Below are 27,136 nucleotides of genomic sequence, written 5' to 3'. Positions count from 1 at the left end.
CTCTGGAACATTGAGTAACAATATACTCTAATTCTCTACTTTCCTTATGTGTTATTATAGGGCAAAATCCCTTTCTTCCAAATGTTTCCTGTCATTGCAGTTTCCAAATATATATAAACACGTTTTTTGCTGAACTACAGTATGGATTTAGTATGAATTCAGCCTACCCAAATAGTCATAATTTATTAACATATAGTACAACTTCCTACACATTAATATACCCAGAGCCCAGCAAATAATTATGGGGTCCCTGTTAGTGAATTAAATCAATTCTGCATCATCCACATATGGATTAGCCATGTTGTGGACAGTGCAAGTACTTTTCAAATCTCCAGATTTCCCTATTACTCAAGAGCTGGTGATCTGAAACAAGAAAATTTGAGCTGTTCAAGTCCCAACAGCTTAATTTTGTGCGTCCATGGGCACACAGCATTAGATTCTTCATCTATTCAGTAGTGATACTGATACCATCTTCCCATGGTAATTTTTGAGGCTGAGATAGAATGATTCTTTAAACAATCTCCACCAATCATATGATGGCAGCTCTAATAGGGAAAGTTCATCATTCATTCCAAAGTCTAATGTAAACTGCTTCTGAATTTTACAATTCTCTTACTGATATAGAGATTCGTAATTGATTGCCAGTGAGGCCAAGGTCATTAATTTAATTCATTCTTAGTCTTTCACTTCGTAAACAAGGAAATCTCTTTCCAAATTGTCTATCAAGACCCAAGAACTGGTACAACACTGTTGATGGCCAATTCCAACCCATCAATGTTTTGCGGAGGACCTCAAAACATGTTCTTCTGATAGTCAATTAGTAGCCTCTCCTTATAAGAAAAGCAGCAAAAATACATGTTTGCTCCAGAAATTATAGGGCCGAAATGGATTTACAGTGCTGTTAACATCTATTAACCACTGGGAAGAGCTGGACTAGTTCATTTATCAACACCATGGGATTAATGGATATAGTTGATTCTGTTATAGAGCATCACTAAAACAGTTTTAGAACAGACATCTTCATAGAATAGGGATATTAATAACACTGTCCTTTTGGCCCACTAACATTTGCATTTCAAACAAAAGACTATTACAATGGCTGGGCACGGTGGCTCTCGCCTATAATCCCAGCACTTCAGGAGGCAGAGGCAGGAAGATCACTTGAACCCAGGAGTTTGAAACCAGCCTGGGCAATATAGTGAGACCTCATCTCTTTAAAAAAAAAAAAAAAAAAGACTATTAGAAGAGAACAGTCTATTAACAAGTATTTTAAAATTTTCTTTATTTCAGAACTGCCTTTATGTACAGACATCATTAAAAAAATGCACATACAATGGAGATTTTCCAAGGAACAGGAGCTGGAAATAAAATTTACGGACATTATTAGAACTGAAATTGTCCCAGAGAAGTTCTGAGGATCAGGATTCCTTAAATGTCCTTGATAACCTCTTCAAGTTCTTCCTTTGTGAACATGTGGAAATTCTGGCCAGGCTGCACTGTAGCTAGCTGGAAGGAAAACAGAAGGGTTAATAAGCTGGGCTCAGTTACCCTGCTGATGGCCCTATCATGGTCAGGAGAAGCTGTGTTGGTGATGCAGCTATTCATTAGGAACTAAGGGATCTGCTGTCCCAAGGATATCCTTTCCAGGCAGCAGGTCCCTAAAATAGCTCTCTGGCTCCAAAATAAAAATGCTTATTGACCAAATTTTCTATTTTAAGGTTAACTCACCACATCATACTTAACCAAATGCCTGGCATCATTGTCACTTCTTGAAGTCACTTCAACAGGGATCACAAAAGCAGCAGCAAAGTACATGGAGTCAGTACTTTTTTCTGTTAAAGACTCCTTTAGAAATATATTTGAAGTATATTTAAATACTTAAAAGTTGAGCTTGTGTGTGTGACTTGAGGTTACTTGGCCACTCTGTGCCTCTATTTCTTCATCTGTACAATGAGGACAATAAGAATAGCTAATTCATAGAGTAGTTATGAGGATTAAATGTTAATATATATAAAGTGCTTAGACCATTGCCTACAACAAATAATCATTAACTATTGTCAGGTATTTTCTCTAAAATTGTTTATGTGGCAACACTTAACAAAAGTTTTTTTTGTTTGTTTTTGTTTTTGTTTTGAGATGGAGTTTCGCTCTTGTTGTCCAGGCTGGAGTGCAATGGTGTGATCTAGGATCACCGCAACCTCCGCCTCCTGGGTTTAAGCGATTCTCTTGCCTCAGCCTCTCGAGTAGCTGGGATTACAGACATGCGCCACCACGCCTGGCTAATTTTGTATTTTTAGTAGAGATGGCGATTCTCCATGTTGGTCAGGCTGGTCTCGAACTCCTGACCTCAGGTGATCTGCCTACCTCGGCCTCCCAAAGTGCTAGGATTACAGATGTGAGCTACTGCACCTGGCCTATTACATTTTTTTAAAAGAACTGGCCAAGAAAAGATTTCATTAACACTGGCATAGGAAATCAGCTGTGACTGCTGAAGATATCAGTAATAACTGGAAATCCAGATCATATTTACATTTAAAAGCAACAACAACAATAAAAAACTAGGGTCAGAAGATGGTTAATTTCAAATTTAACTAACATGACTAGGTTTTCCATTCTCTCTGCTGATCATGTCCCACAGTTTCGGGCAATACTGAGCAATAGGTGCCACTTCACATTTGCCTCAAAAGATTTGTGTTTTTACATGTCATTTCCTCATAGTGTCTTTTTTTTTTTTTTCAATTTTTAAAATTAAACACATGGCTGGAAACAGTAGCTCATGCTTGTAACCCCAGCACTTTGGGAGACTGAGGCGGGAGGATCACTTGAGCCCGACAGTCAAAAACCAGCCTGGACAACACGGGGAGACCCCATGTCTACCAAAAAAACCCCCCAAAAAACTAGCAGGGGGTGTAGCAAACGCCTGTGTCCCATGTACTCAGGAGGCTGAGGTGGGAGAATTGCTTGACCCTGGGAGGTTGTGGCTGCAGTGAGTTGTGATCATCCCACTGCACTCCAGCCTGGATGACAGAAAGAGGCCCTGTCTAAAACAATAAATTAATTAATAATAATTTTTTAAAAATTAAATATAGTAGGGTATTTTAAAGTAATTTTCAGTACTAATATTTAATATAACTTGAAAGTTGCTAGAGAGAATCAGCATAATCCAGTTATATGCTGTTTAGTATCCTCTGCCTCATCTATAAGTAAAATTCAGAAAGACTGCTGCACATCTTAAGACATCTGATATCTGGGAACAGACTTGAAAAAAAAGTTCTCGGCCGGGCGCGGTGGCTCACGCTTGTAATCCCAGCACTTTGGGAGGCCGAGGCGGGTGGATCACAAGGTCAGGAGATCGAGACCACGGTGAAACCCTGTCTCTACTAAAAATACAAAAGAATTAGCCGGGCGTGGTGGCGGGCGCCTGTAGTCCCAGCTACTCGGAGAGGCTGAGGCAGAAGAATGGCGTGAACCTGGGAGGCGGAGCTTGCAGTGAGCCAAGATTGTGCCACTGCACTCCAGCCTGGGTGACAGAACGAGACTCCGTCTCAAAAAAAAAAAAAAAAAAAAGTTCTTCTCTCAAAGCTTGTAGTCTCCTCTAGATTCTCCTAAAAGATATATCTCTAATTACATGAAATGTCAGAAAAGTCCCAAATATATTTGCAAAATATAGGTAAACAATTAGTTTACCATGTAGACCATGAGTTCCATTCCAAGGATATTTAAACATACAAATATTATTACTGCTTCTCTTGGCCAGGCATGGTAGCCTGTAATTCCTTCAATTCTGGCACTTGGGGAGGCTGGGGAAGGCAGATCACTTGAGGTCAGGAGTTCGAGACCAGCCTGGTGAACATGGCAAAACCCTGTCTCTACTAAAAATACAAAAATTAGTCGGGCATGGTGGCACATGCCTGTAGTCCCAGCTAAGGCACAAGAATCACTTGAACCTGGGATGTGGAGGTTGCAGTGAGCCGAGATCACACCACTGCACTTTAGCCCAGGCAACAAAGTGAGATCCTGTCTCAAATAAATAAATAAATAAATAAAAATGTTACTACTGCTTCTCTTAAGGTGTATCTTTACTCGATGATCAATGACATGAGGACAGAGAAATACAAGGGCATTTAATCTAAAGAGTGAGGGCCTAAAGAATTTCACTCATGACTCAGGCTAGCCTTCTCAAAACATTACAGGGGCTAAAAAGCAGAAACTGGGAAAACTGAGTAGAACAGTCCTACAGAAGAACTGGAACGCAAATCAATACTATTAATAATAGAGTTTGAGCCAAGGTCTGCCTTCAGGAAGTTGCTCATCACTAGATAAGTAAAAATAATCCCTTATATTTGCATAATAATAAATGTATTTGTATAATATGAAAGATACTTTTCTATTTATTATCTCAATTTCAAAAAATATCTCTATGAGGCAGGTAGAACAGATATTTTCTTTCAATTTATTTCACCAATAATTAATTACTAGGCACCTGTGTATTAGTTACATGTATTTGTGACTAAGGATCCAAAGATGAAGAAAGTCTTTATTTACTAAGTGCTAGATGCCAAATGTGTTCAATGTCAGGTAAGTGTTGTAACAGAACTAAGAATATGTATAAGAGTGATCTGGAGGAGCCCAGGAAGGCTTTAGGGAGAAGCAACTTTTGAGTTGTGTATTAAAGCATGGCAAGAATGGGTCAGACAGTCAAAGACAGGAAGGGCAAACAATGTGCAAATGCACAGAACCACAAAAGAACACGATGTATTTGCAAAACTGAAAGTAATTCTATATGGCTAGACCAGAGCTTGCACATGGAATATGACGTGAAAAGGAGGCGGAGTAGGGGGTCAGAGCTCATGGGAGACAGTACATTAAAATGGTTAAAAGTATAAGACCTAAGACCAGACCTGGATTCAAATCCTGACTCTACCATTTACCTGTTGGCCCTACCGTCTCAAAGCCAGTTTCCTCTTCTGTAAAATAAGATTTTCGGAATAGGAGTATCTATCTCATAGAAGTGTTGTGAAGATTAAGAGAAGTAATTGCATGTAAAATGCTTAGCAAAGTCTCTAATAGATTAAACAAATGACTTAAGAAGTAGTGAATTATGCCATGAAAAGAATTTTGGAATTTATCTCACAAACAATAGAGGTCAGAAAAGGTTTTTGTTTTTTTTTTTGCGACAGAGTCTTGCTCTGGAGTGCAGTGGCGTGATTCCAGCTCACTGCAACCTCTGCCTCCTGGGTTCAAGCAATTCTCATGCCTCAGCCTCCCGAGTACCTGGGATTACAGGCATGTGTCGCCGTGCCTAGCTAATTTCTTGTATTTTTATTAGAGACGGGGGTTTCACCATGTTGGCCTGGCTGGTCTTGAACTCCTGGCCTCAAGTGATCCACCCATCTTGGCTTACCAAAGTGCTGGGATTACAGGCGTGAGCCACCATGTCCAGCCAGAAAATATTTTTTAAGTGGAGAACCATTAAGATTAGATATAGCTTAGAAAATGTACTGTAGTAGCACAATAAGGAAAAAATGGACTGAAATGGAGGAGGGCAAGATTAATTAGGAAGCCTCTGAAAATATACAAGGTAGGGGAAAAATGGGAACCTCAACAAAAGAAGGCACTGGAAGTAGGGATGGAGAAGGGACATTGATTTGGGAATTATTTATAAGGGAGCAAAGAAATGATTGAGTAAAAGGGAAAGGAAGTCAAAGTCTTCCAGGTTTCTCATGTGAATGACAAGTACACTGGGGGTGTCATCAACCAAGATTGGAAATATGGGAAGATGAAATGGTTTTTAGGAAAGATAATGATTTTAATTTTAGAACTGTCAAATCCGAGGTGAATGCTTCAAAAAGGTCAAATGATAGTTCCAAAGAGTGACCATGAAATCTGACAAATAAGAGTTAGCTTAGCAAGGAGCAGTCTCATGGAAATAATAAAAGCTGAAACAAATAGTAGTGATTGAGGAGTAAACGAGAGGTGAAGCAGTGGAGATAATACAGGTTCTGTTTGGAGGAGACTTGGCAATAAAGGTGAAAAAATAGGATGGATGAAATAGCACTCAGCAATAAAATGTAACAGAATTGATGCAACACGGGTGAATCTCAAAATCATGCCAAGTGAAAGAAGTATAGTCCCTATAGTCACCTATAGTCCCAGTTACTCAAGAGGCTGAGGCAGGAGAACTGCCTGAGGCCAAGAGTTTAAGACCAGTCTGGGCAACATAGCAAGACCCCATCTCTAAAAAAATTAAAAAACATTAGGCAGGCATGGTGAGTGCACCTGTAGTCCCAGCTACTCGAGAGGCTGGGGTGGGAGGACTACTTGAGTTCATGAGTTCAAGACCAGTCTAGGCAATATAGCCAGACCTCATCTCTTAAAAAAAAAACAAAAACATTTATATGAAATTGTAGAACACAAAACAAATCTATAGTGACAAAAAGTAGATCATTGTGGGGGAAGAGACTACAAAGGGACATGAGAGAACTTTTTGGGAGGATCCGTATTATGACTGGGGTGACAGATACCGGGGGTAGTACATTTGTCAACATCCGCTGAATTGTAAACTTAAAATAGGTACATTTTACTGTATATAAATTATATCTCAAAAAAGTTCATTAAAAGTAAGGACACTAGATAGAAGGAGGTATATATGAAGATTTTCTTAAAAAGAAAGATGTAAGATGTAACTTGGATATATATATATTTTTTGAGACAGAGTCTCGCTCTGTCGCCCAGGCTGGAGTGCAGTGGCACGGCGCGATCTCGGCTCACTGCAAGCTCCACCTCCCGGGTTCTCGTCATTCTCCTGCCTCAGCCTCTGGAGTAGCTGGGACTATAGGTGCCCACCACCACACCTGGCTAATTTTTTTTTGTATTTTTAGTAGAGAAGGGGTTTCACTGTGTTAGCCAGGATGGTCTCAATCTCCTGACCTCGTGATGCACCCGCCTCGGCCTCCCAAAGCGCTGGGATTACAGGCGTGAGCCACCACGCCTGGTCGGATATTTTCCTTTTCTTAGGGGAAGCAGTTCATGTAAGGAGGCTGGAGCTCCAAGGAACAACTAATGGACTAAGAACTTAAAGCAGATGGGCTCTAGAGCAGTGGCTCCCAAATGTCAGTCCTTCTTAGACTGACCTTTCACAGCAGCCTATGAAAGCTGGTTCTATGGGTTAGACATTCACCAACAATACTATCCAGTCCTCTCTAATCTTCTGTCCTTAACTAGTCAATCCCCTACCATGGATTAATCCAACCATCCATTTTCTCATGAGTGTGGTCAACAAATATCCTGGTAAGTACTGATTGGTTTAATTACTGATATATAATTACAGCCTTGGTTGGCCTTTAAATTTTATTTATTTATTTTTTGAGACAGAGTTTTGTGCTGTTGCCCAGGGTGGAGTGCAGCTGGAGTGCAATCTCAGCTCACTGCAACCTCCACTGCCCAGGTTCAAGCAATTCTCATGCCTCAGCCTCCCGAATAGCTGAGATTACAGGCACACACCACCACACCCAGCTAATTTTTTGTATTTTTTTAGTAGAGACGAGGTTTCACTATGTTGGCCAGGCTGGTCTCGAACTTCTGGCCTCATGTGATCTTCCTGCCTTGGCCTCCCAAAGTGCTGGGATTACTGGCTTCAACTAAGATTTTAATATGGCCCAGCAATCCTTTTACTCTTCCCTGTCTTCTCTTTTCCCTATCCATAATGACTTTTCCAAATATTTCCCATTCTCAATTTTACTGTTGCATTCACCTACCCTCGGCAGATGACCTTACAATCACTAGGAAAAATCTGGAGAAATGTGGGACATCTCTCCAGGTTTACTGCCAAACCCATCTATCTTTACTCGTCATTACTTCCTTTGCTCCTGTCTACTCTTAGCATACTAAAAAAGGACACTCCCAAGCTGGTCCATACCTCTCCAGTCTCATCCCCCACCATTTTATATACATCCCACACCTCAGCAGTCAGACAAAACCTCAAAGTTTCCTTTACCCACAATATTATTTTTACATCTTGAACCCTTTGCACATGTTGTCCCGTCTTCCTGGAATACCTTTCTGCTCCCTTTTCCAGACATCACCCCTTCCAAGAAGCTTCCCTAATGCTTTAGTCTAAGTTATACATACTCACGGGAATCTGTTCTTATTGCTATTATAGAAGTATCACCCCAGGTTCTTATTATCTATATGTTCCTTGCACTACACAGTATACTACTTGAATAGGAATTGGATTTTCTGTGTCTGTATCCCTAGGCATCTAACATAATACCTGCTATATAATGGGTACTCAATATGATGCTGAATGAATTTTACTTTTCAAAACCAACTCCTTCATGTGTACCATGCCTTACCTCTTCTATAACTTTTCCATCACTATCCTAACCTCTCCTTTTATTTCTTTCAGCTTTTTTTTTTTTTTTTTTTGAGACAGAGTCTCGTTCTGTCGCCCAGGCTGGAGTGCGGTCATGCAATCTCAGCTCACTGTAACCTCCACCTCCCAGGTTCAAGTGATTCTCATGCCTCAGCTTCCCAAGTAGCTGGGATTACAGGCGTCCACCACCACACCTGGCTAATTTTTGTATTTTTAGTAAAGCTGGGGTTTCACCATGTTGGGCAGGCTGGTCTTGAACTCCTGCCCTCAAGCGATCCACCTGTCTCAGCCTCCCAAAGTGCTGGGATTACAGGCCACTGTGCCCGACTCTTTCAACATTTTTCTATACACTAGTTTCATCTCCGTTTATATTTTCAAGACTTTTCCACATCCTTAAAAAGACACAATCCTTTTCTTTAATGCTATCTTCTGCCAACACTAATCACACTTCTTGAGAAAGCAGCATACTCTTGTTTTCTCCACTCATCATCTCCCTTTCATTCTTTTTATTTTATTTTTGAGACAGAGTCTCGCTCTATCGCCCAGGTTGGAGTGCAGTATCACAATCTCAGTTCACTGCAACTTCCGAATCCTGGGTTCAATCAATTCTCATGCCTCAGCCTCCCGAGTAGCTGGGACTACAGGTGCGTGCCACCACACCTGGCTAGTTTTTGTATTTTTGGTAGAGTCAGAGTTTTGCCATGCTGGCCAGGCTGGTCTCGAACTCCTGGCCTCAAGTGATCTGCCTGCCTTGGCCTCCCAAAGTGCTGGGATTACAGGCGTGAGCCACCTCGCCTGGCCTCATTCTTTAACTCACTGAATTCTGGCTTCTGCCAGCACTTTACTAAAGCTGCTTATTATTCAAAGGCTGTTAATAATTTCTTAGGAACTAAATATACAAAAATATCATTTCCATGATCTACGTAGTCTTCAGCAATGCCAGCTATGATATCTGAATACAAAACAATAAAACAGCCAGGTGCAGTGGCTCTCACCTATAGTCCCAGGTACTCAGTAGGCTGAGGCAGGAGAATTGCCTGAGGCCAGGAGTTTAAGACCAGTCTGGGCAACACAGCAAGACCCCATCTCTAAAAAAATTAAAAAACATTAGCCAGGCATGGTGTGTGCACCTGTAGTCCCAGCTACTTGAGAGGCTGGGGTGGGGGGACTACTTGAACTCATGAGTTCAAGACCAGTCTAGGCAATATAGCCAGACCTCATCTCTTAAAAAAACAAACGAAAAAATCCAACAATAAAACAGAAAGTACCTCAATGTTTGTTGCATTCAGCTTCTCCTCCATTACTTGTTTGAGGATGATGAGTGAAGACTTGATGGCTTCTTTCAAAGTCATAGACTTGAAACAAAGGCAAGAAGATGCCTATTAATTATACACAATCCCTCCTTCCTTCAAAGATTTTCCCTTTATCTCACTGAAAAAAGTATTTAGCAAGTATGTCAAACATCTTACTTAGTATGGTGCATTACAAGTATCTCCAGAACTCAAGTAAATGGCAAATAAGTAGAATACATTTTTTCAGGAAAAAAAACCCCAAACCTTATTGTGAGCCACAATAAAGTCACCAACCAAAGTAATCTTTGAAGAAGGGGAAACAGATAGACTTATATTGTGTACATTTGAATTCCTCTTTTAATTTAGAAGATAATATTATTGGTAATATCCTATGAACAATAATGCCCAAATGATCTAAGAGGTAGCCCAACGGTTTAGAAAATTCAAATTTATCCTGTTTTGTACCTAATTTCCTCCACATGTAAAACCAATACCACTAGGAGCCAATGTGAGCAGGCATCCCTGTATGAACCACCTGAATAAGTAGAGCAGCCTTCAATCCACCAATGAGTTACCCAAAACCAAATCTTCCCATCTCACAAAGAAAATACCAAATGCCCACTTGCTTCAAGAGCCAATTGTAAAGTGCTAAGTAAAGCTGTGAAGATAGAGGATAAACATATTGTGGTACATCCACACCATGGTATATTACTCAGCCATCAAATGGAAATACTGGAACAACATGAATGGATCTCAAAACAGTGTGTTAAACAAAACAGATACAAACTGACTAATTGTTTAATTCCATTTATAACAAAGCACAAGAACAGACAAAACTAATGGACTGTGGTAAACATGGTGGTAAACATGGTTGCAAGGGAGGGAAAGAGATTGACTGGAATGTGGATGAGCATTTTTCTGGTGGTGATGAAAGTGTTTTGCAATGGTTAAAACTCAGAACTGAACTCTTAAGGTTTGTACATTTTATTATATGTAAATTATACCATGATTTAAAAAAAATAGTAAGAGTTGTGAGAATACTTAATTACCTTGTGGTAAACTTCTTGCAAGGAGCTCTGGGCACCCTCTGAAGCAGAGCCAATTGCTCGAGCATCACACTGTACAAAGGTCCCAGATGGGTCCATATGAAACCTGTAAAACCCCCAAAATGAGGATTAAAATGCTCAGGAGTGGTGGCACTTTATGTAACCAACGTCTCACTAAAACAAAGTATAAATACTTGGTCCTGCAGCCAGGAAACACCACTGAAATACTGAGGCACAGATCTAAAAGATGTTCTATGTGTGGAGAAACCAGACATTTTAAAAACTGTTTAAGAAAATTAGTACCTTCCTTAGGGATTTAGAAGTATAGTATGTATAAATATGGTACTTGTTTATGCCTATCTTAGAAAAATTTGAGGATGAGGATCAGATCAACATTCCAGAGCAAAGCTCTAAAACATACCCTGACTATAGTAACAAGTTACTTCTAATTCCTTCCAGAATTAGCACTGGTTCCAGTAGGGGAATTCTTCATGGAATCCCCAAATTTGTGCAAATGGTACAGAATCACTAAACTTTAGTATTAGAAGCCATATATATATATGTATATACATATACACACACACACACTCTACAATAGCCCTTTTTACAATAATCTTTTTAAAATACATTTTTTAAAGAGATGGGGTCTGGCTCTGTTATCCAGGCTGGACTGCAGTGGCATGATCATAGCTCACTACAGCCTGGATAACAACTCCCAGGCTCAAGAGATCCTCCTGCCTCAGCCTTCAAGTAGCTGGGACTACAGGTGTGTGCTAATACCTGGCTAATAGTCTACAATAATCTTCTCTGTCCCCACCCCAAATTAAAATAATTCCCCGCAAAAGCATGGGGGAAAATTACAAATGGTACTTACAGCTGGGGTCCTTTCTCATCGACTCCTCCAAATAACAATGCTACTCCAAAGGGACGAGACTAGAACCAAAAAATAAGAGATATTAAGATAAATGGCTATAAAGTAAGGAGGTGAGAAGGGCTGGGAATGTTATGTTCACGGGACGAATGTCCTAAGTCTCACAGAACAATAAGAAAACTCGACACAAGTATCACACTCACCATGGCACCTGGATCTGCATCTTCTTCTCCAAACTGGAGAGCCAGATTGGACACAGCTTGGGTCACACTCTCTACTGTCATTGTCTCATTGTAGGTGAACCAGTGGTTCTAGAAGAGCAAAGCATGGTACAACCTTCTAATAAGGACATTAAAGCAGCCCACCATCTCACTAGGCACATCCCTTTAAACTGGGATTGAAAACTGAAGGCTCAAATGCGGTTTTCTTAATTAACATTAACCCTGAGTACTTGGGAATACATGAGAGGAAGAGAAACAGCTCTGGAAACATATCACAAGGACTCTAAGCAACGACGGACAAGAGAATTACTGCCTTGAAAAAGAGGATTATGCCTCAAAGCACCAAGTTTACTCTTTCAAAAACTAAAAGTGCCTCTTTCCCTCAAAGACTCTAGCTTATTCTGTTGATGTTTAAGTTAAAAGACTTCTTACATAAGTACAGACAGCAAACTTGCAACTAAGTGCAAAAAATTTTACCGTGTGATACATTTTTCTTACTAGCCTATCTCCAAGCAGCAGCTACAAAGTTTAAAAAAAAAAACAACAGTATCCCTGACCAGTATTTGTCAGTTGGTACAAGTTATTGCTCACCAAAGGAGGGCTGTTATTTGCAAGCCTGGCAGCAAAGGCAGCTGAGGGGAGAATATCCTTTAACTATGTCCACCTCCTGCCATGATGCTCCCACAGAAAGTCAATTAGGAAACAATGCATTGCAATGCATGCTTTATGTATAGGCAAAGCCAAAAAAAAAAGGAAGACACTGTCAGCACTACTGACCAGAGCCTCTTTAAAACTGCAATGATTGGACAGCTAAACTCCAAGCCCCAGAAAGTTCTAACTGGGAAGTCTACCCAAAATTATTCCCAAGAGCCACATCTAATATTGACACAGGGACCTGCAGTATAGCCCAGGCAGCTAGATAATCACTAAACGAGGAACTCAAGCATCCTGGTAAAAAGGAGATAATGCCAATTTTACCTGTGTCTCCACTCTGGCTTTATCAATTAAAGTCTTAGCATCAGCAATTAGCCCACTCATGGCACAACCTGCAATGTAAAAGCAACAGTGACCCAGTGGCCAAATCCTTGTAGAGCTCTTTCATCCACTCAGGAAATCCTGAAATTCTGGAGTGGAACAATGGCAGCCATTCAGCTATCCCATGGCATTTTATACCCAAAAGATGAGATAGGAAATGATCTGCAATGAACCCAAGTATTAATGATGTTAGAAACAAAAAACCATCCACAACGACACAGAAGTCCAGATGATAAAAATAAGCCCAGAGAAAAGCAGCTAACCAAACATGAATTTCCACATGTTACATCCCTATGCATCCCTTTAGCACTCTTTGTAGACGATGATACATTTTCAAACAAAGCAAATACTAATTCCTCAACCTGGGAAACAAGGAAAAGAAAATCACCTCACTATGGACTACAGTGGAGGACTCTCGAATAAATCAAAAGGCTTTTGCCTCTCTGTCCCAAAGACAAAGCAACTAGTTATATCAGAGAGAGTTTGCCTGATGGCCCAAGCTGTCACAATTATGGCTATAACTGTTATTTTACATGCCATGGCTCAAATCTAAATTTCCAGCCTAAGTTTCTCTCCCAAGTTTCAGACATATAAAGCCAAATAACTTCCTTAATATATCTACTTGGACATATCACACACTCATTTCCCTTCTAGACCCCATCTTCTTCCTTGGCCCTCACAACCAATCAGATCACAAGTTCTGTCAATTTCTATCTTCCTCTCCATTCTCTGGCTACTGTGTTGGTTAAAACCTTCACCATCTCTTTGTTTGGACTATTACAAGTTTTTTAACTGGCCTCCCTGCCTCCAGTCGCAGCCCTCTTTAGTCTACCTTTAATATCATTATCAGAATGGCCTTTCTAAAATTATAATGGGATCCTATTACCTCATTGCTTAAAACCTTTCCCATCCTTGCAAAAGGATTACATTGAAGCCCTTCAGTGTGGTAAAAAAGGAATTCCGCTCTCTGACCGACTCATCTGCTGCTGCAGTTCATGGCCCAGGCCTACAAAACTACTTGTGCCATGGTATTTTATATTTTACACCACAATGGCTTCAGTCATTTCTATTCCCTCTGACAAGAATGCTCTCCCTTGCTATACCCAGACACTTGTTTGCCATGTGTACACTTCCTTATCTTTCAGAATTAAACTCAGCTCAAAATCCCTTTCATGGAATCCTTTTCTGAAAGCCCCACTACCACTGACTCCAGGCAAAACGAATTATTTCTTCCTTTGTACTCCTACTGAGAACACACTAGTCTTTCTTAATACTTTTGTCACTTAATTGCATTGACTTACTTACATGTCCACCACCACAATTAGACTGTATGCTCCTGGAAAACAAGGACTATGTCTTATTCCTTTCTATATCCTGGTATCTAGCATAAGGTCTGGCACATTGTAGGCTCTCAATTTGCTGAACGTAGTGACACTGAGCTACCTTCAAAAGACAAGTGACTTGAGTTAAAGAAGACACAATGTTCCAATCTTAAAAGATAAAATCTCAGTTTCTGTATCTATGAAAGAGATAATATCAAGCTCCCAGAGTCACCATGGCATTTGGTTCTGATGCCTTCAAGCAATTAATTATTTTGCCAATGCTTCATTAATTAGATGACTAGACAGGTTAAGAAAATCTGGATAGCCAAATAAAATGCCATTCTATAAATAAGTAGAATTACTCACCCTGTAATACTATTATACAATGATGTCAGAAGCCAAGGCAGGGGAATTAAAGACCAAAAAAGTGGGTAGAGGGAACAAGGAATACAAAGATAATCTGAAAACAAAGGAGGAAGACTGATCTAGTCAAGTCTATATTATTCTTATAACTTGTAGTCACTTCAAAGATCTCAACCTTTGCGTATTTCAACAACCATTACATTTACCAAGTCTAAATTTGAGGGGAAAGGAACTTCTGGGAGTAGGCTAAACATAAATGAGTCCTGCAACAGCCTCCTACTCCTACATTTACGCATTCTGGCCTACTGCCTGGAAAATAATAGCTAACAAGGGGATAACGTGTTAATTTCATAAACCTTCCTTGGAACATCAGAGAGGACTAATTAATCCAGACCAGATCCTACAGAACAGTTTTCCTCCACTCCTTACCTATGTGAGCATCAATCTCTACAATTTTCTCAATGCTGCTGGGCTCCATCAGGGGGGAAGTAATTCTCTTCTCCACAGCTAGGCACACACCCTCTGATGTCTGGATCCCAATGGCTGTAGAACCAAGCTAAAGAGAAACATGTTATGATTACCATATACAGGTCAAATAACTGCCTCACATACTCACCAGACAGCTCTCTGTAAATCTTCACATGATAGAAACTTCAATTGGCCACATCTTATAAGCAGAGAGAAGGAGCACCCTAACATACTGTAAGTAATTAATATACTATTCCTGTCAACAGCAAGAACATTGCTTTACAGAATTTTGTGATTCTAAGTTTTTTCTCCCTTAAATTTTTTTAAAGTTTTTAATGTTTTCTTTATAATTTACCCATGTAATTTCCAGAACCCCAAAAGAGTAAGTTCAACAAAGTCTTTCAAACATTGGAAAAATCCACTCTCTCATGCCAATATTTGGAGGACGGAGGATTCAAAAGTTCTAAATATAGTGGGCAAGAAAGTAATAAAACTCTTAATGTCTTCTCTGGACCTGGCCTCTTTTCACCTCTGCCATCTACCTTGGTCTGTCCCAAGAGGTGATATTCCCCAACCTACCTGACCTCCAAAAAAGTAATAAACGAAGGTAGAGAGGGACGAAAAGAACCACCACCATCATCACCACCAATAACGTAAAACTATTAATTATTTAAGGTCGCTAGAAGTCCACAATATACCTGGAATTCATCTCTTTATCTCTATGTAACTCCCAGTCATCTACTCCTCTATGCCCATTTCCTGCAAAATGAGGATGACAATAATAATAATAGGGGTAAACACATTATATATTATAAAATGCTTAAAATGGTGCCTGCCAAATGTGAACAAATGTTATTCATATTCCATGCCTAGATACTTCAATAGCCTCTCTCATCTTTAATCTCTCTCTCTCTCAATGTATTTCTAATGTTATAACCTGATTGATCTAACAAAATGCTATTATCATTATATTTCTTCTCTCAAGAATTAACATCACCGTATACTGCCTATAATATATCCAAATAAACTTCCAGAGCCTTCATATCCTGATGCCACTTTTCCCTTCCAACTTCACTACCCATTATTCTCCAACAAAATCCCTCAGGTACAGCCCAACCCACCGGCTCAAGCCACGTTATCTCCTACCCTTGCACCCCTCTGCTCATGCTGTCTCCCCTGGAATACATTCTTCCTTCCCCCGATCCAAATTCCATTCATCAAAGCCTTCCATGACTATGCTTTGTGCTTTGAATTCCCATTATATTTAGTTATTTCTACAAAGTAATCACTGCCAAGTGTGAGCATTGCAAAGGGTTCCAAAGAATCCCATGAATCTTTATGTATAACTTGCTTAACATGTCTGCAGACTGAATGATCATTTCACACACATATATGTTATTTTTCAAATGTGTTGAGTTGTGACTTTATTTAGAAGTGTTATTAAATGTACACCAGCTTTTTGTCATATATTTTCTTAATCAGTGGATACCTGCATAACTGCAGAAGATGAACTGTCAAAAATTTTTATGTAAAAAAATGAGTACTCAGGTTGGGCATGGTGGCTCGTGCCTGTAATCCCAGCACTTTGGGAGGCTGAGACGGGCAGATTGCATGAGTCCAGGAGTTCGAGACCAGCCTGGGCAACATGGTGAGACCCTGTTTCTATAAAAAATACAATAATTAGCCAGGCTTGGTGGCATATGCCTGTACTCCCAGCTACGCGGGAGGCTGAAACGGTAGGACTGCTTGAGCCCGGGAAGCAGAGGTTGTACTGAGCCAAGATCACGCCATTGCACTCCAGCCTGGACAACAGAGTGAGACCCCATCTCAAAAAATAAATAAATAAAAATGAATGCTCATATTACTAGTTAAAGGTGCAGACTAAAGACATAACATTAGTTCCACGCCTTCCTTAAGTCTATTAATGTAAGATTAAAGGACTTTTAAAAAGGCATAAATCCACTATAACAGCGAGTGGGAGAAGACACAGCAACAAAACTTTGAAGCTAAAAAGAAGATAGGTTAGTGATACCTGGGTAATCCAAATCCTAAACCAGCAGTAAAGAAAGTAAAGAAACAACCTGATTTTTATCACAGGACCTCAAAAAAGGAAATGGTAGCAACAAGGACCTCTGGAAATGGAAATGAACAAGGAGCTAAAAATTGCAAGATGGTTCAATGTTTAAGAAACAGATTCCCAGGTTCCCTCCCCTATGCTAGATGACTGTAAAGCTAGATGACCGCACCTCCCCTACTCCTGCAGAAGACTCCAGGCTTATTCTCTGGAGACCATTTGGATTGGGGACACCAAGCACAGTCTAAGGCAGGAATAATGTACTGAAAATGGGGTAAATACGTAAAAATTTACAAACCAAATGTTAAGAACCTCAGCCTTCTTTCCCTACTCAGCTCTCAGAAGCCAGCAGCCAGAAATACCCTCCCGGAATGAAATGAGAAGAGGCAGTTTTCTCCTGAGCAATGTTTTTCAAACTTTTTGACCAAAAGCTACAGTAAGGAATACATTTGATTTCATAACTAAAACCCACAAATAAATATAAATACATAACAGAAACAAAATTTCATGAAAAAAACCACTCATCACTACTATGGGCAAGGCATTTTGATATCTACTGCTCTGTTTCACTTAAAAAAGAAATGTGGGCCAGGAGTGGTGGCTCATGCCTATAATCCCAGCACTTTGGGAGGCTGAGGCAGGAAGATCACTTGAGCCCAGGAGTTTGAGACCAGCCTGGGCAACATGGCAAAACTTTACCTCCACAAAAAATAAAAAAAATTAGCTGGGTGTGGTGGCACATGCCTGTAGCTGGGGGCTGAGGTGGGAGGATCACTTGAGCCTGGGAGGTTGAGGCTGCAGTGAGCTGTGATCGCACCACTCCACTCCAGTCTAGGTGACAGAGTGACACTCTGTCTCAAAAGATATGCTCCTCATGACCACTAAATTTATTTTAGTATCTCCTAATAGGTCTAGACCTGCAGTTTGAAAAACATAGCTCTAAACAATCTGACCAGTTCAAAAGGAAAAAAAAATATTTTAGACAGGGTCTCACTCTGTTGCCCAGGATGGAGTGCGGTGGCACAATCACGTCTCATGGAGCCCCAGTCTCCCAGGCTCACGAGATCCTCCCACCTAAGCCTCTAAAACAGCTAAGACTACAGGTGTACACTATCACATTCAGCTAATTTTTTAAATTTTTTGTGAAGACAAGTTCTATGTTGCTCAGGCTGGTCTTGAACTCCTAGACTCAAGCAATCCTCCTGCCTCAGCGTCCCAAAGTGATAGGAGTACAGGTGTGAGCCTTGCCCAGCCTAATTTTTTTAATTTTTTCTAGACACGGGCTATGTTGCCCAGGCTAGTCTTGAACTCCTAGGCTCAAGTGATTCTCCTCCCTCAGCCTCCCAAAGTGCTGGGATTATAGGGATGAGCAACAATATCCCACAGGGAAAAGAATTTTCAAGAAAAATTAGAAAACTGTTGAAGAAAAATATTTCATCCATAAAACAAGAACGGGATGCTAATAAGAAGAAACAAAAGAAGTTGGAAATTAAAAATTATTTCTGGCCAAGCATGGTGGCTCATGCCTATAATCCCAGCAATTTGGGAGGCTGAGGCGGGCGGATCACCTGAGGTCGGGAGCTCGAGACCAACCTGACCAACATGGACAAACCCCGTCTCTACTAAAAATGCAAAATTAGCCAGCGTGGTGGCGCATGCCTGTAATCCCAGCTACTCAGGAGGCTGAGGCAGGAGAATCTCTTGAACACAGGAGGCGGAGGTTGCAGTGAGCCGAGATCACGCCATTGCACTCCAGCCTGGGCAACAAGAGCGAAACTCCACCTCAAATAAATAAATAAATAAAGAGTTTCTACAATACTATTGGAAAATGGGTTCTACCAAATTGAACAAATAAATCAAAAAAGATGACATGGGGCCTAACACAAGAGGGAGTTAAAGGGAATGCCTAGAATGATCTCACAGAAAATGAAGTCCACGGCTACGCAGGAGGCCCAGAGAAAAACCAGTCCAGATTGGAGCAGATTAGAAGGCTCCAAGATTTCATTAAGAATCCTTAATAGGGCACTGTGGCTCATACCTGTAATCCCAACACTTTGGGAGGCTTAGGTGGGCGGATCACTTGAGCTCAGGAGCTCGAGACCAGCCTGTGCAACATAGCGAAACCCCGTCTCTACAAAAAATACAAAAACTTAGGCCGGGCGCGTTGGCTCACATCTGTAATCCCAGCACTCTGGAAGGCAGAGGCAGGTGGATCACAAGGTCAGGAGTTCGAGACCAGCCTGACCAATATGGTGAAACACCATCTCTACTAAAAATACAAAAATTAGTCAGGTGTGGTGGCACGCGCCTGTAATCCCAGCTATTCAGGAGGCTGAAAATTGCTTGAACCTGGGAGGCGGAGGTTGCAGTGGGCTGAGATAGCGCCACTGCACTCCAGCCTGGGTGAGAGAGTGAGACTCCGTATCAAAAAAACAAAAAACAAGCCGGGCATGGTTGTGCATACCTGTAGTCCCGGCTACTGTGGGGGCTGAGGTGGGAGGATCACTTAGGCCTGGGAGGTTGAGGCTGCAGTGACCTGAGATGTGCTACTGCATTCTAGCCTGGGTGACAGAGCAAGACTCTGTCTCAAAAAAAAAAAAGGAATCCTTAATAGGACACTTAATTTGCCTGAATGTTTTGAGAGGATACATGTAACCTGGAGAGACTTTGGAATGCATTATTGATCATCCTAAATTAAGCGAATATTTTTAAAAAGAGAATTATTAACTCCAAGAAAAACAACGTTGTGCAGAAACAGAAAAATAATTATAAAACGCAAAATGGCTCAGCTGTGAAAAGCATTTACAGTCATACTAATGTAACTATTGACTAATGATCTTACAAAATTATGATATTCATGAGACATATGGAAAGGGTCACCCTATCCCCACCTCAGAAGACAATTGTGTGTGGTGGGGAGTAGGGGTGTGGGGTTAGGGCAGAAATCTTCATCTTTCATAATGAAAAGTCCATGGATAATGCCTAACTAAAAAACCATAAATCTGTGTTATAGAGATATAGAGGTACATTCCTAGAACATTACTAGCTGAAACAATTTAAAGTGTTGCCTCTGAAAAGCTGAACATAGATGATGCAGGCCTCAAGAATTGCTATTTTTGTTACAAAGTTTATAGAACTACTTTGCCTTTTGACTCTGAAACTACATGCATGTATAACTTAAAAATCAAACAAATATATAATCAGAAACCATTGCCAGAAAACTTAATTTAGCACTTAGTTGTTCTCTAATTATTTTATGTATAGTATACTGATCTTGAATCCCTAACTGAACAGAGTAAGACAGAATTCATATATACTTTTTATCTAGAAGAGTGATTCTCAATTGGGGGCCCTTTTGTCCCCACCAGACATTTGGCAAAGTCTGGAGACATTTTTGGTGGTCACAACTGAAAGAGTGCTACTGGCATCTAATGGGTAGTACCCAGGAATTGATAAACATGCTAAAATGCACAAGATGGCCCTCCACAACAAAGAATTATCCAGTCCAGGCCAGGTGTGGTGGCTCACACCTGTAAATCCCAACACTTTGAGAGGCTGAGGCAGGAGGATCGCTTGAGCCCAGGAGGTTGAGACCAACTTGGGCAACATAACAAGACCACATCTCTACCAAAAAGAAAAAAAAAATTAGCCAGGCATGGTGCACACATCTGTATTCTAGCTGCCAGGGAGGTTAAGGTGGGAGGAAAGCTTGAGCCCAGGAGTTAGAAGCTGCAGTGAGCTAAGATAGTGTCACTGTACTCTAGGGTGGGTGACAGAGTGAGACCCTGTCTCTAAAAAAAAAAAACTAAAACAAATCTCTTATTTAGTCCTTAAGGTGTCTTTACCAACAAGAATACAAAGGTGGGCTGGGTGTGGTGGCTCACGCCTGTAATCCCAGTACTTTGGGAGGCTGAGATGGGCGAATCATTTGAGGTCAGGGGTTCGAGACAAGCCTGGTGGTACTGGGAGGCTGAGGCAGGAGAACCACTTGAACCCGAGAGGCGGAGGTTGCAGTAAGCTGAGATCACGCCACTGAACTCCAGCCTGGGCGACTGAGCGAGACTCCATCTCAAAAAAAAAAATAAAGAAAGAAAAATAAAGAATACAAAGGTGGTCAGATACATGATTTGCTAAAGAAAACAAAACAGAAAAAGTAATACAGGTGCTAATTCTGGACTTCTGTACCCCTCTTTATAGCTAAGAGGATCAAAAGCACAAATATGCCCTTCCACCCCCAATGAGAAAAAGCTATTTAGATAATTATGAAGCAGTTAACTGCTCAAAAAGTTTTAAAATAGGTACTAGGAATAGGATTGAAACCGTTATAAAAATGGTTAACAGTGGTTGCTGAAAGGGATGTAAGAACATTTTCTAAAGGAATGGTTAAACCACATTTACTCCAAGTGTTCTGCCAGCAAAATGTTAGGTAGCCATGAAATTTCAGGAACTATGCTACTTGCTACTATACCTTGATAGCCTCAATGGCATATTCCACTTGAAATAATCTTCCTTCGGGAGAAAAAGTATTCACGCCCCTATAATTTAAAAAAAATTATTAATTATACTCATAAAAACTAGTCATGTAGACACTGAATTCAAGTTCCTTGACAACTAGCTCAGATAGCTACAGAATACGCATGCTGTCGTTATTCTCTACTTCGCCCACAACAATCTGTAGCATTTTTTTGTACATTAACAGTTTCTCAAGGCAATGGAACCTATATATAGAACACTTCTGCCTCACTCCCAGAAAGTCTTCCCAAATTGATGAAATGAGAGCAAGTGACTTTTCTGCCTCAATCCTGAATCAACCTGGATCCATTCTGAATAGACTTACCAATTCCTTTGGTAAGTTCATGCCCCAATACTATCAGCCAATTTCCAAGAAAATGTGCATTTTTCCTTATCCTCTTCCCATAACATGCATATGACGTTAATACTTGGGGTTATCACTCTTCTTTCCATTCTGAATGCCCTCATTACCTTTCACCTAACTTTTGTAATAGTCTCCTAACAGGTATTGACTCGTGGAGCAAGTCGGAAGTGTTTTTCCCCTAATTCAGACAATCTCTATAAAACACAGTTATTACTTTTTTTTTTTTTTTTTTGAGACAGAGTCTTGCTCTGTCGCCGAGGCTGGCGCGATCTCGGCTCAGTGTAACCTTTGCCTCCTGGGTTCAAGCAATTCTCCTGCCTCAGCCTCCCCAGCAGCTAAGACTACAGGTGCATGCCACCATGTCCAGCTAATTTTTGTATTTTTAGTAGAGATGGGGTTTCACCATATTGGCCAGGCTGGTCTCGAACTCCTGACCTCGTGATCCACCCACCTTGGCCTCCCAAAATGCTGGGATTACAGGCATGAACCACTGGGCCTGGCCCTAATTACTACTTTTTACTAAAAGTCAGTCACAGGTACATTTCTCTACTTATTTGTGTGAATTACTATTTTTATCTTAACAGACTGAGATCCATGTAGTTCCTAATTCTAACCTAGTTCATTCACTCAATATTTACATAACTTACATGTCAGACTGCTTTTCTCTCTAAAACACTTCCCCTTAACACTTAACACTTTCCACCTTTCCTTGCTCAAGTGTGCTGGAAATCCCTACGGAGAAGAGGCACCAATCCTGGTCTCAGCTATAAAAGCCTTGAGCACACAATGGACACAAAAAATACGTGAACAAAGGAATGAGATGGTTGCAATCCGTGGTTTATGGAGTCTGGACTTTACAACAGGTAACATGTCATATAGTAGTGCTTTTGGCCTGGGGTGGTGGCTCACGCCTGTAATCCCAACACATTGGGAGGCTGAGGTGGGCAGATCACCTGAGGTCAGGAGTTCGAGACCAGGCTGGCCAACATGGTGAAACCCCGTCTCTACTAAAAACACAAAAATTAGCTGGGTGTGGTGGCAGGCGCCTGTAATCCCAGCTACTTGAGAGGCTAAGGTACGAGAATCACCTGAACCCAGGAGGCAGAGGTTGCAGTGAGCCGAGATGGCGCCACTGCACTCCAGCCTGGGTGACAGAGTGCTAAGCACCAGTTACTTCCAAATCTCTATTACCAGTTTTACCTCTTTCCTAACTAATTTAAATGTTTGCTGAACATTTCCACTTGCATATCCCATCAGCACTTAACATTTTCCAGTGGGAAATATTCTCTCTTTAAATCCAGCCACCTTGCAAAATTGACTTCATCTCCTGCCATTCCTATTTCAGTTTTATTTTAAAACATCTCAAATCTTCCAGTGTTCCCAAGATAGGAAGTTCTGAATGATCTGACTCATTCCTCCCCATCTTTTCCCATATCCAACTATATGCTAAGTCATACCAATTCATATCAATTCCTCCTCCACAGTAACACATCACTCTTCCTTCTCAATGCCCTCATTACCTTTCACCTAACTATTGTAATAGCCTAACACTAACAGGTATTGATTCACTTTCCCCTAATTCAGACAATTAATCTCTGTAAAACACAATTATTATTTAACAGCACACAGTTGCCTATAGAAATAGGACCCAAACTCCTTAGCCTCGTATTAAAAACCATTCAACATCTAGCAGCATCCTGTTTTTCCCATTATCTCCTGCTGTTCCCATATACGTATCATATGTGCCAGTCAGACTGGACTTTTCCCAAAATGTATTGTGCTTTTCCATTGCCCCTCCTTCATTTATCCCATATTCTCCAACTCACGACTATTGATCTCACTGTCTATTAAATTCCTACTCTTTCAAGAGACCTAGTTTAAATGTCAGCTCCTTTGTGAAGTTTTCCATGATCCTCTCACATTGAATGCAGTCCCTCATCAAAACTTCCATAGTATTGATTTGAATTTCTTTAATGGCATTAATGTATTTCTGACTCACACTGTAGTTACTTCTGTAAACAATTCTTTTTTTTTTTTTTTTTGGAGACAAGGTCAGCGCCACCACACCCGGTTTATTTTTTTTTATTTATTTATTTATTTATTTTTTTTTTCGTTCTATGTTAATTTTTTTTTTTCAAACCCTTGTGTCCAGGGCTGACTTTCAATAGATCGCAACGAGGGAGCTGCTCTGCTACGTACGAAACCCCGACCGGCTGATATTTTTTAATGTTTAGTAGAGATGAGGTCTCACTATGTTGCCCAGGCTGGTCTCCAACTCTTGGGCTCAGGCAATCCTGCCTCAGCCTTCCAAAATGTTGGAATTACAGGCATGAGCCACTGTACCTGTAAACAATTCTTTGAGTCTCAGGCCGAGCGAGGTGGCTCTCGCCTGTAATCCTAGCACTTTGGGAGGCCAAGGCAGGTGGATCACGAGGTCAGGAGTTTAAGACCAGCCTGGCCAAGATGAGGAAACCCCGTCTCTACTAAAAATACAAAAATTAGCCGGGCGGGCGTGGTGGCACCGCCTGTAATCCCAGATACTCAGGACGCTGAGGCAGAGAATTGCTTAAACCCGGCAGGCGGGCCAGGCGCGGTGGCTCACTCCTGTAATCCCAGCACTTTGGGAGGCCAAGGCGGGTGGATCACGAGGTCAAAAGATCGAGACCACCCTGGCCAACATGGTGAAACCCCGTCTCTACTAAAAATACAAAAATTAGCTGGGTGTGATGGCGCGCGCCTGTAGTCCCAGCTACTCAGGAGGCTGAGGCAGGAGAATCGCTTGAACCCGGGTGGCGGAGGTTGCAGTGAGCCGAGATCATGCCACTGCACTGCAGTCTGGCGACAGAGCGAGACTCCATCTCAAAAACAAACAAACAAACAAAAACAAAACCCAGGAGGGGGAGGTTGCAGTGAGCCAAGATCACGTCACTGCACTTCAGCCTGGGCGACAGAGCGAGACTCTGTCTCAAAAGAGTCTCCTATATGAGAGCAAGGAGCTTGATTTTGTCCATTGCTGTAGCACCAGCACCTAGAACAGTGCCTTGTTCACAGCAAGCACTCAAGCACATTCAGAGAATAAAAAGGGATGTATTTTAGGCCGTCTTGGGAAGACAGAAAAATATGTAACAAAGCACTCAATACATATGTTAAGTAAATGGCCACAAAATTTAATAAATGCTTTCTGATAAGCATAACAATTTCTATCATACACACCCTAACTCAAAATTATGTCACCCGAAGAAGATTCTCTTCAATGCTCTGGAAGTTAAATATCGACCAACAAAGTCACTTTATAGGACAGTGGGGAAATACGTCAAAACTTCACACACATCTTCTATGAGTCAGTAAAAAAGATGAAAAAGTGGTAACTGCAAGTGGTAAAACTTTGACAGGATCAGCATATACTTGACAGGAAATGCAGCTTCTCATACCACTCAGTACAAAGAAAATGTCTGCCTTCTCTGACTTTAAAAAAAACTGAGTAGCTATGTAAAAACTTAACTGACGAAAACAGAAACTGAAAGTAAAAATGTCTACAGCATATATATGTACAACTTAATATTGTGAGCATTTTCATACCACAAAAGTTTTTTAAAACTTGCTTTAAACTTTTAAAAAGCCAGAAAAAATTTGGTCAATTGGAATCAGCATGATGAGAAATCTCTTGAACCATTCTAAATTCCAGTTCCTATAAAATCAGACTCCAGACAATATATCCGGCCAAAGCTACGACTGCCTTCGCGCTTCTGAAGAAACTATACACCGCAGCATGCCCTACTACAAACCAGTTGCTTTTTCTTCCAGGAGGCACGTTTAACTTTTTGTTTGTTTGTTTAAGGCAGTCATACTAGGCACGAAAAGTTGAACGGGGCAAAGAGTGGCCCTTGGCCTTCTCCGGGTTCAAGTTAGGAGTTTCGGCTCCTCACGCCTTCTTTACCAAGCACAAGCCGGAGTTTCTCGCTTCCGCACCGAGTTAGGACCCAGGGGTGACTCAGCGGTAGGACAAGTGCCGCCGATGTGGTCTAGCTTGGGGAAGGACAGCGGGCGCCCGAGGAGGGCAAAAGATCCCCAGGTCCAGCCAGTCTCGGGTTCCTGGGGAGCCCCATGACACGGCAGAACCCAGGCCGCGCGGCCAGGTCCGGGGCCCGCCCACCCATAATTCCCACCCGACGTCCCCCAGCCGCACGGACCTGTCGTACTCAGACCGGGTGAGAAACATGGCGAGGGTAGAAGGAGGCAGCGGCTACGCGGGGATTCTGAGAACCAACACTACTCCACCGGCACCCAACTCACCCACACCACCGCAGCACTAAGGACCAACTGCGCGTGCGACCGCGACCTCTTTAGCCCGCCCCCCTGTGCCTGTTTCCTATTGGCTGGTAGCAGTTCCCGCCTAGGTGATTGGGCCAACGCGCTTCCTCACCAGGGCATGGTTGGTCCGGAGGAGGAGGAGGAGGACCAGTGAAGTACTTCCGCCTTAAATCGCAGGTGGTTGCTAGGGACGATCGGAACCCAAGGCGTGTAGTGAGTTCGCCTTTTAGAGAAGGTGTGAGCCCGCCCCAAGACTGGCAATTGGAAGGGCTTGCACGCAGAGCTGGGTTGTCTGAACCCTGACATAATAGGTCCCTCGCCGGCTCCCGTAATCCCAGCTAGAGGACTTTGGTCCGGTTTCCGGCAAGGCCACCAGCTGACTTCTCTTCGCAGGATTCCCTTTCTTAGGGTTCCTCCACGGTGTTCTCCATGCCCGGTCGAGGGCTCCAGGACTTTGGGCGGTAATGAGTCGGCTACAGTGGGTCTGAGCCGGCGCCGCGGACGTGCCCCTTCGTTTCAGCCAGTTTGGCTCGTTTATTGAGAAAAGCGGGGGGCGAGGGGTTAGTATGTGAGAAAGTCTTCAAGTTTCCACATGGTTAAGGTAATTTTATCAACTCTTTCTTGCACCCCTCCCCCTAGTACTGGTTTCAGACCTAAATAACCTAGAGTTCAGGATCCAGACTTCAAAATATTCACTGCTTTTTCTGTTATTTGTGAAAAATAAGTGTTTTCTGTGAGCCCAGATCGTGCCATTGCACTCCAGCCTGGGCAACAGCCAAACCCTATCCGAAACAAAAAAAAAGCGCTTTCTTTTTCGACGCTTCTTGCTTCCCTTCAATAAGTTGCTTGAGGAGCAACTTTACAGCTTCGTAATAACACTGTA

The 27,136-nt window shown here is 41.6% G+C and overlaps 1 protein-coding gene across 1 annotated transcript; it reads right to left on the bottom strand.

Annotated features, from left to right (window-relative positions):
* Window positions 1-1,265: 1,265 nt before the first annotated feature.
* Window positions 1,266-26,267, bottom strand: PSMA5 (proteasome 20S subunit alpha 5). The gene is made up of 9 exons (XM_032155125.2): window positions 26,133-26,267; window positions 21,535-21,601; window positions 14,954-15,080; window positions 12,783-12,850; window positions 11,787-11,894; window positions 11,587-11,645; window positions 10,716-10,818; window positions 9,643-9,729; window positions 1,266-1,506 (listed from the first exon to the last, which is right to left on the bottom strand). The coding sequence occupies exons 1-9, from the start codon at window positions 26,159-26,161 to the stop codon at window positions 1,429-1,431; spliced, it is 726 nt and encodes a 241-aa protein (XP_032011016.1). The 5' UTR covers window positions 26,162-26,267; the 3' UTR covers window positions 1,266-1,428.
* Window positions 26,268-27,136: the final 869 nt, after the last annotated feature.

This window comes from Hylobates moloch, unplaced genomic scaffold (assembly GCF_009828535.3).
Source record: "Hylobates moloch isolate HMO894 unplaced genomic scaffold, HMol_V3 SCAFFOLD_5, whole genome shotgun sequence".
In the NCBI taxonomy this organism is placed as follows: domain Eukaryota; kingdom Metazoa; phylum Chordata; class Mammalia; order Primates; family Hylobatidae; genus Hylobates; species Hylobates moloch.
The sequence above is the reverse complement of the archived record's forward strand: the minus strand, read 5'-3'. Positions and strand labels throughout refer to the sequence as shown.

Bases quoted from the DNA above. Each gene is read 5' to 3' on its own strand.
- PSMA5 (XM_032155125.2), bottom strand. From the start codon at position 26,161: ATGTTTCTCACCCGGTCTGAGTACGACAG. The intron at 12,851-14,953 runs GTAAGGAGTGGA...TTTACATTGCAG, and splicing joins AGAGATTGATGCTCACATAG to GTTGTGCCATGAGTGGGCTA. The intron at 11,895-12,782 runs GTAAAATTGGCA...TTGCTCTTCTAG, and splicing joins AAGCCAGAGTGGAGACACAG to AACCACTGGTTCACCTACAA.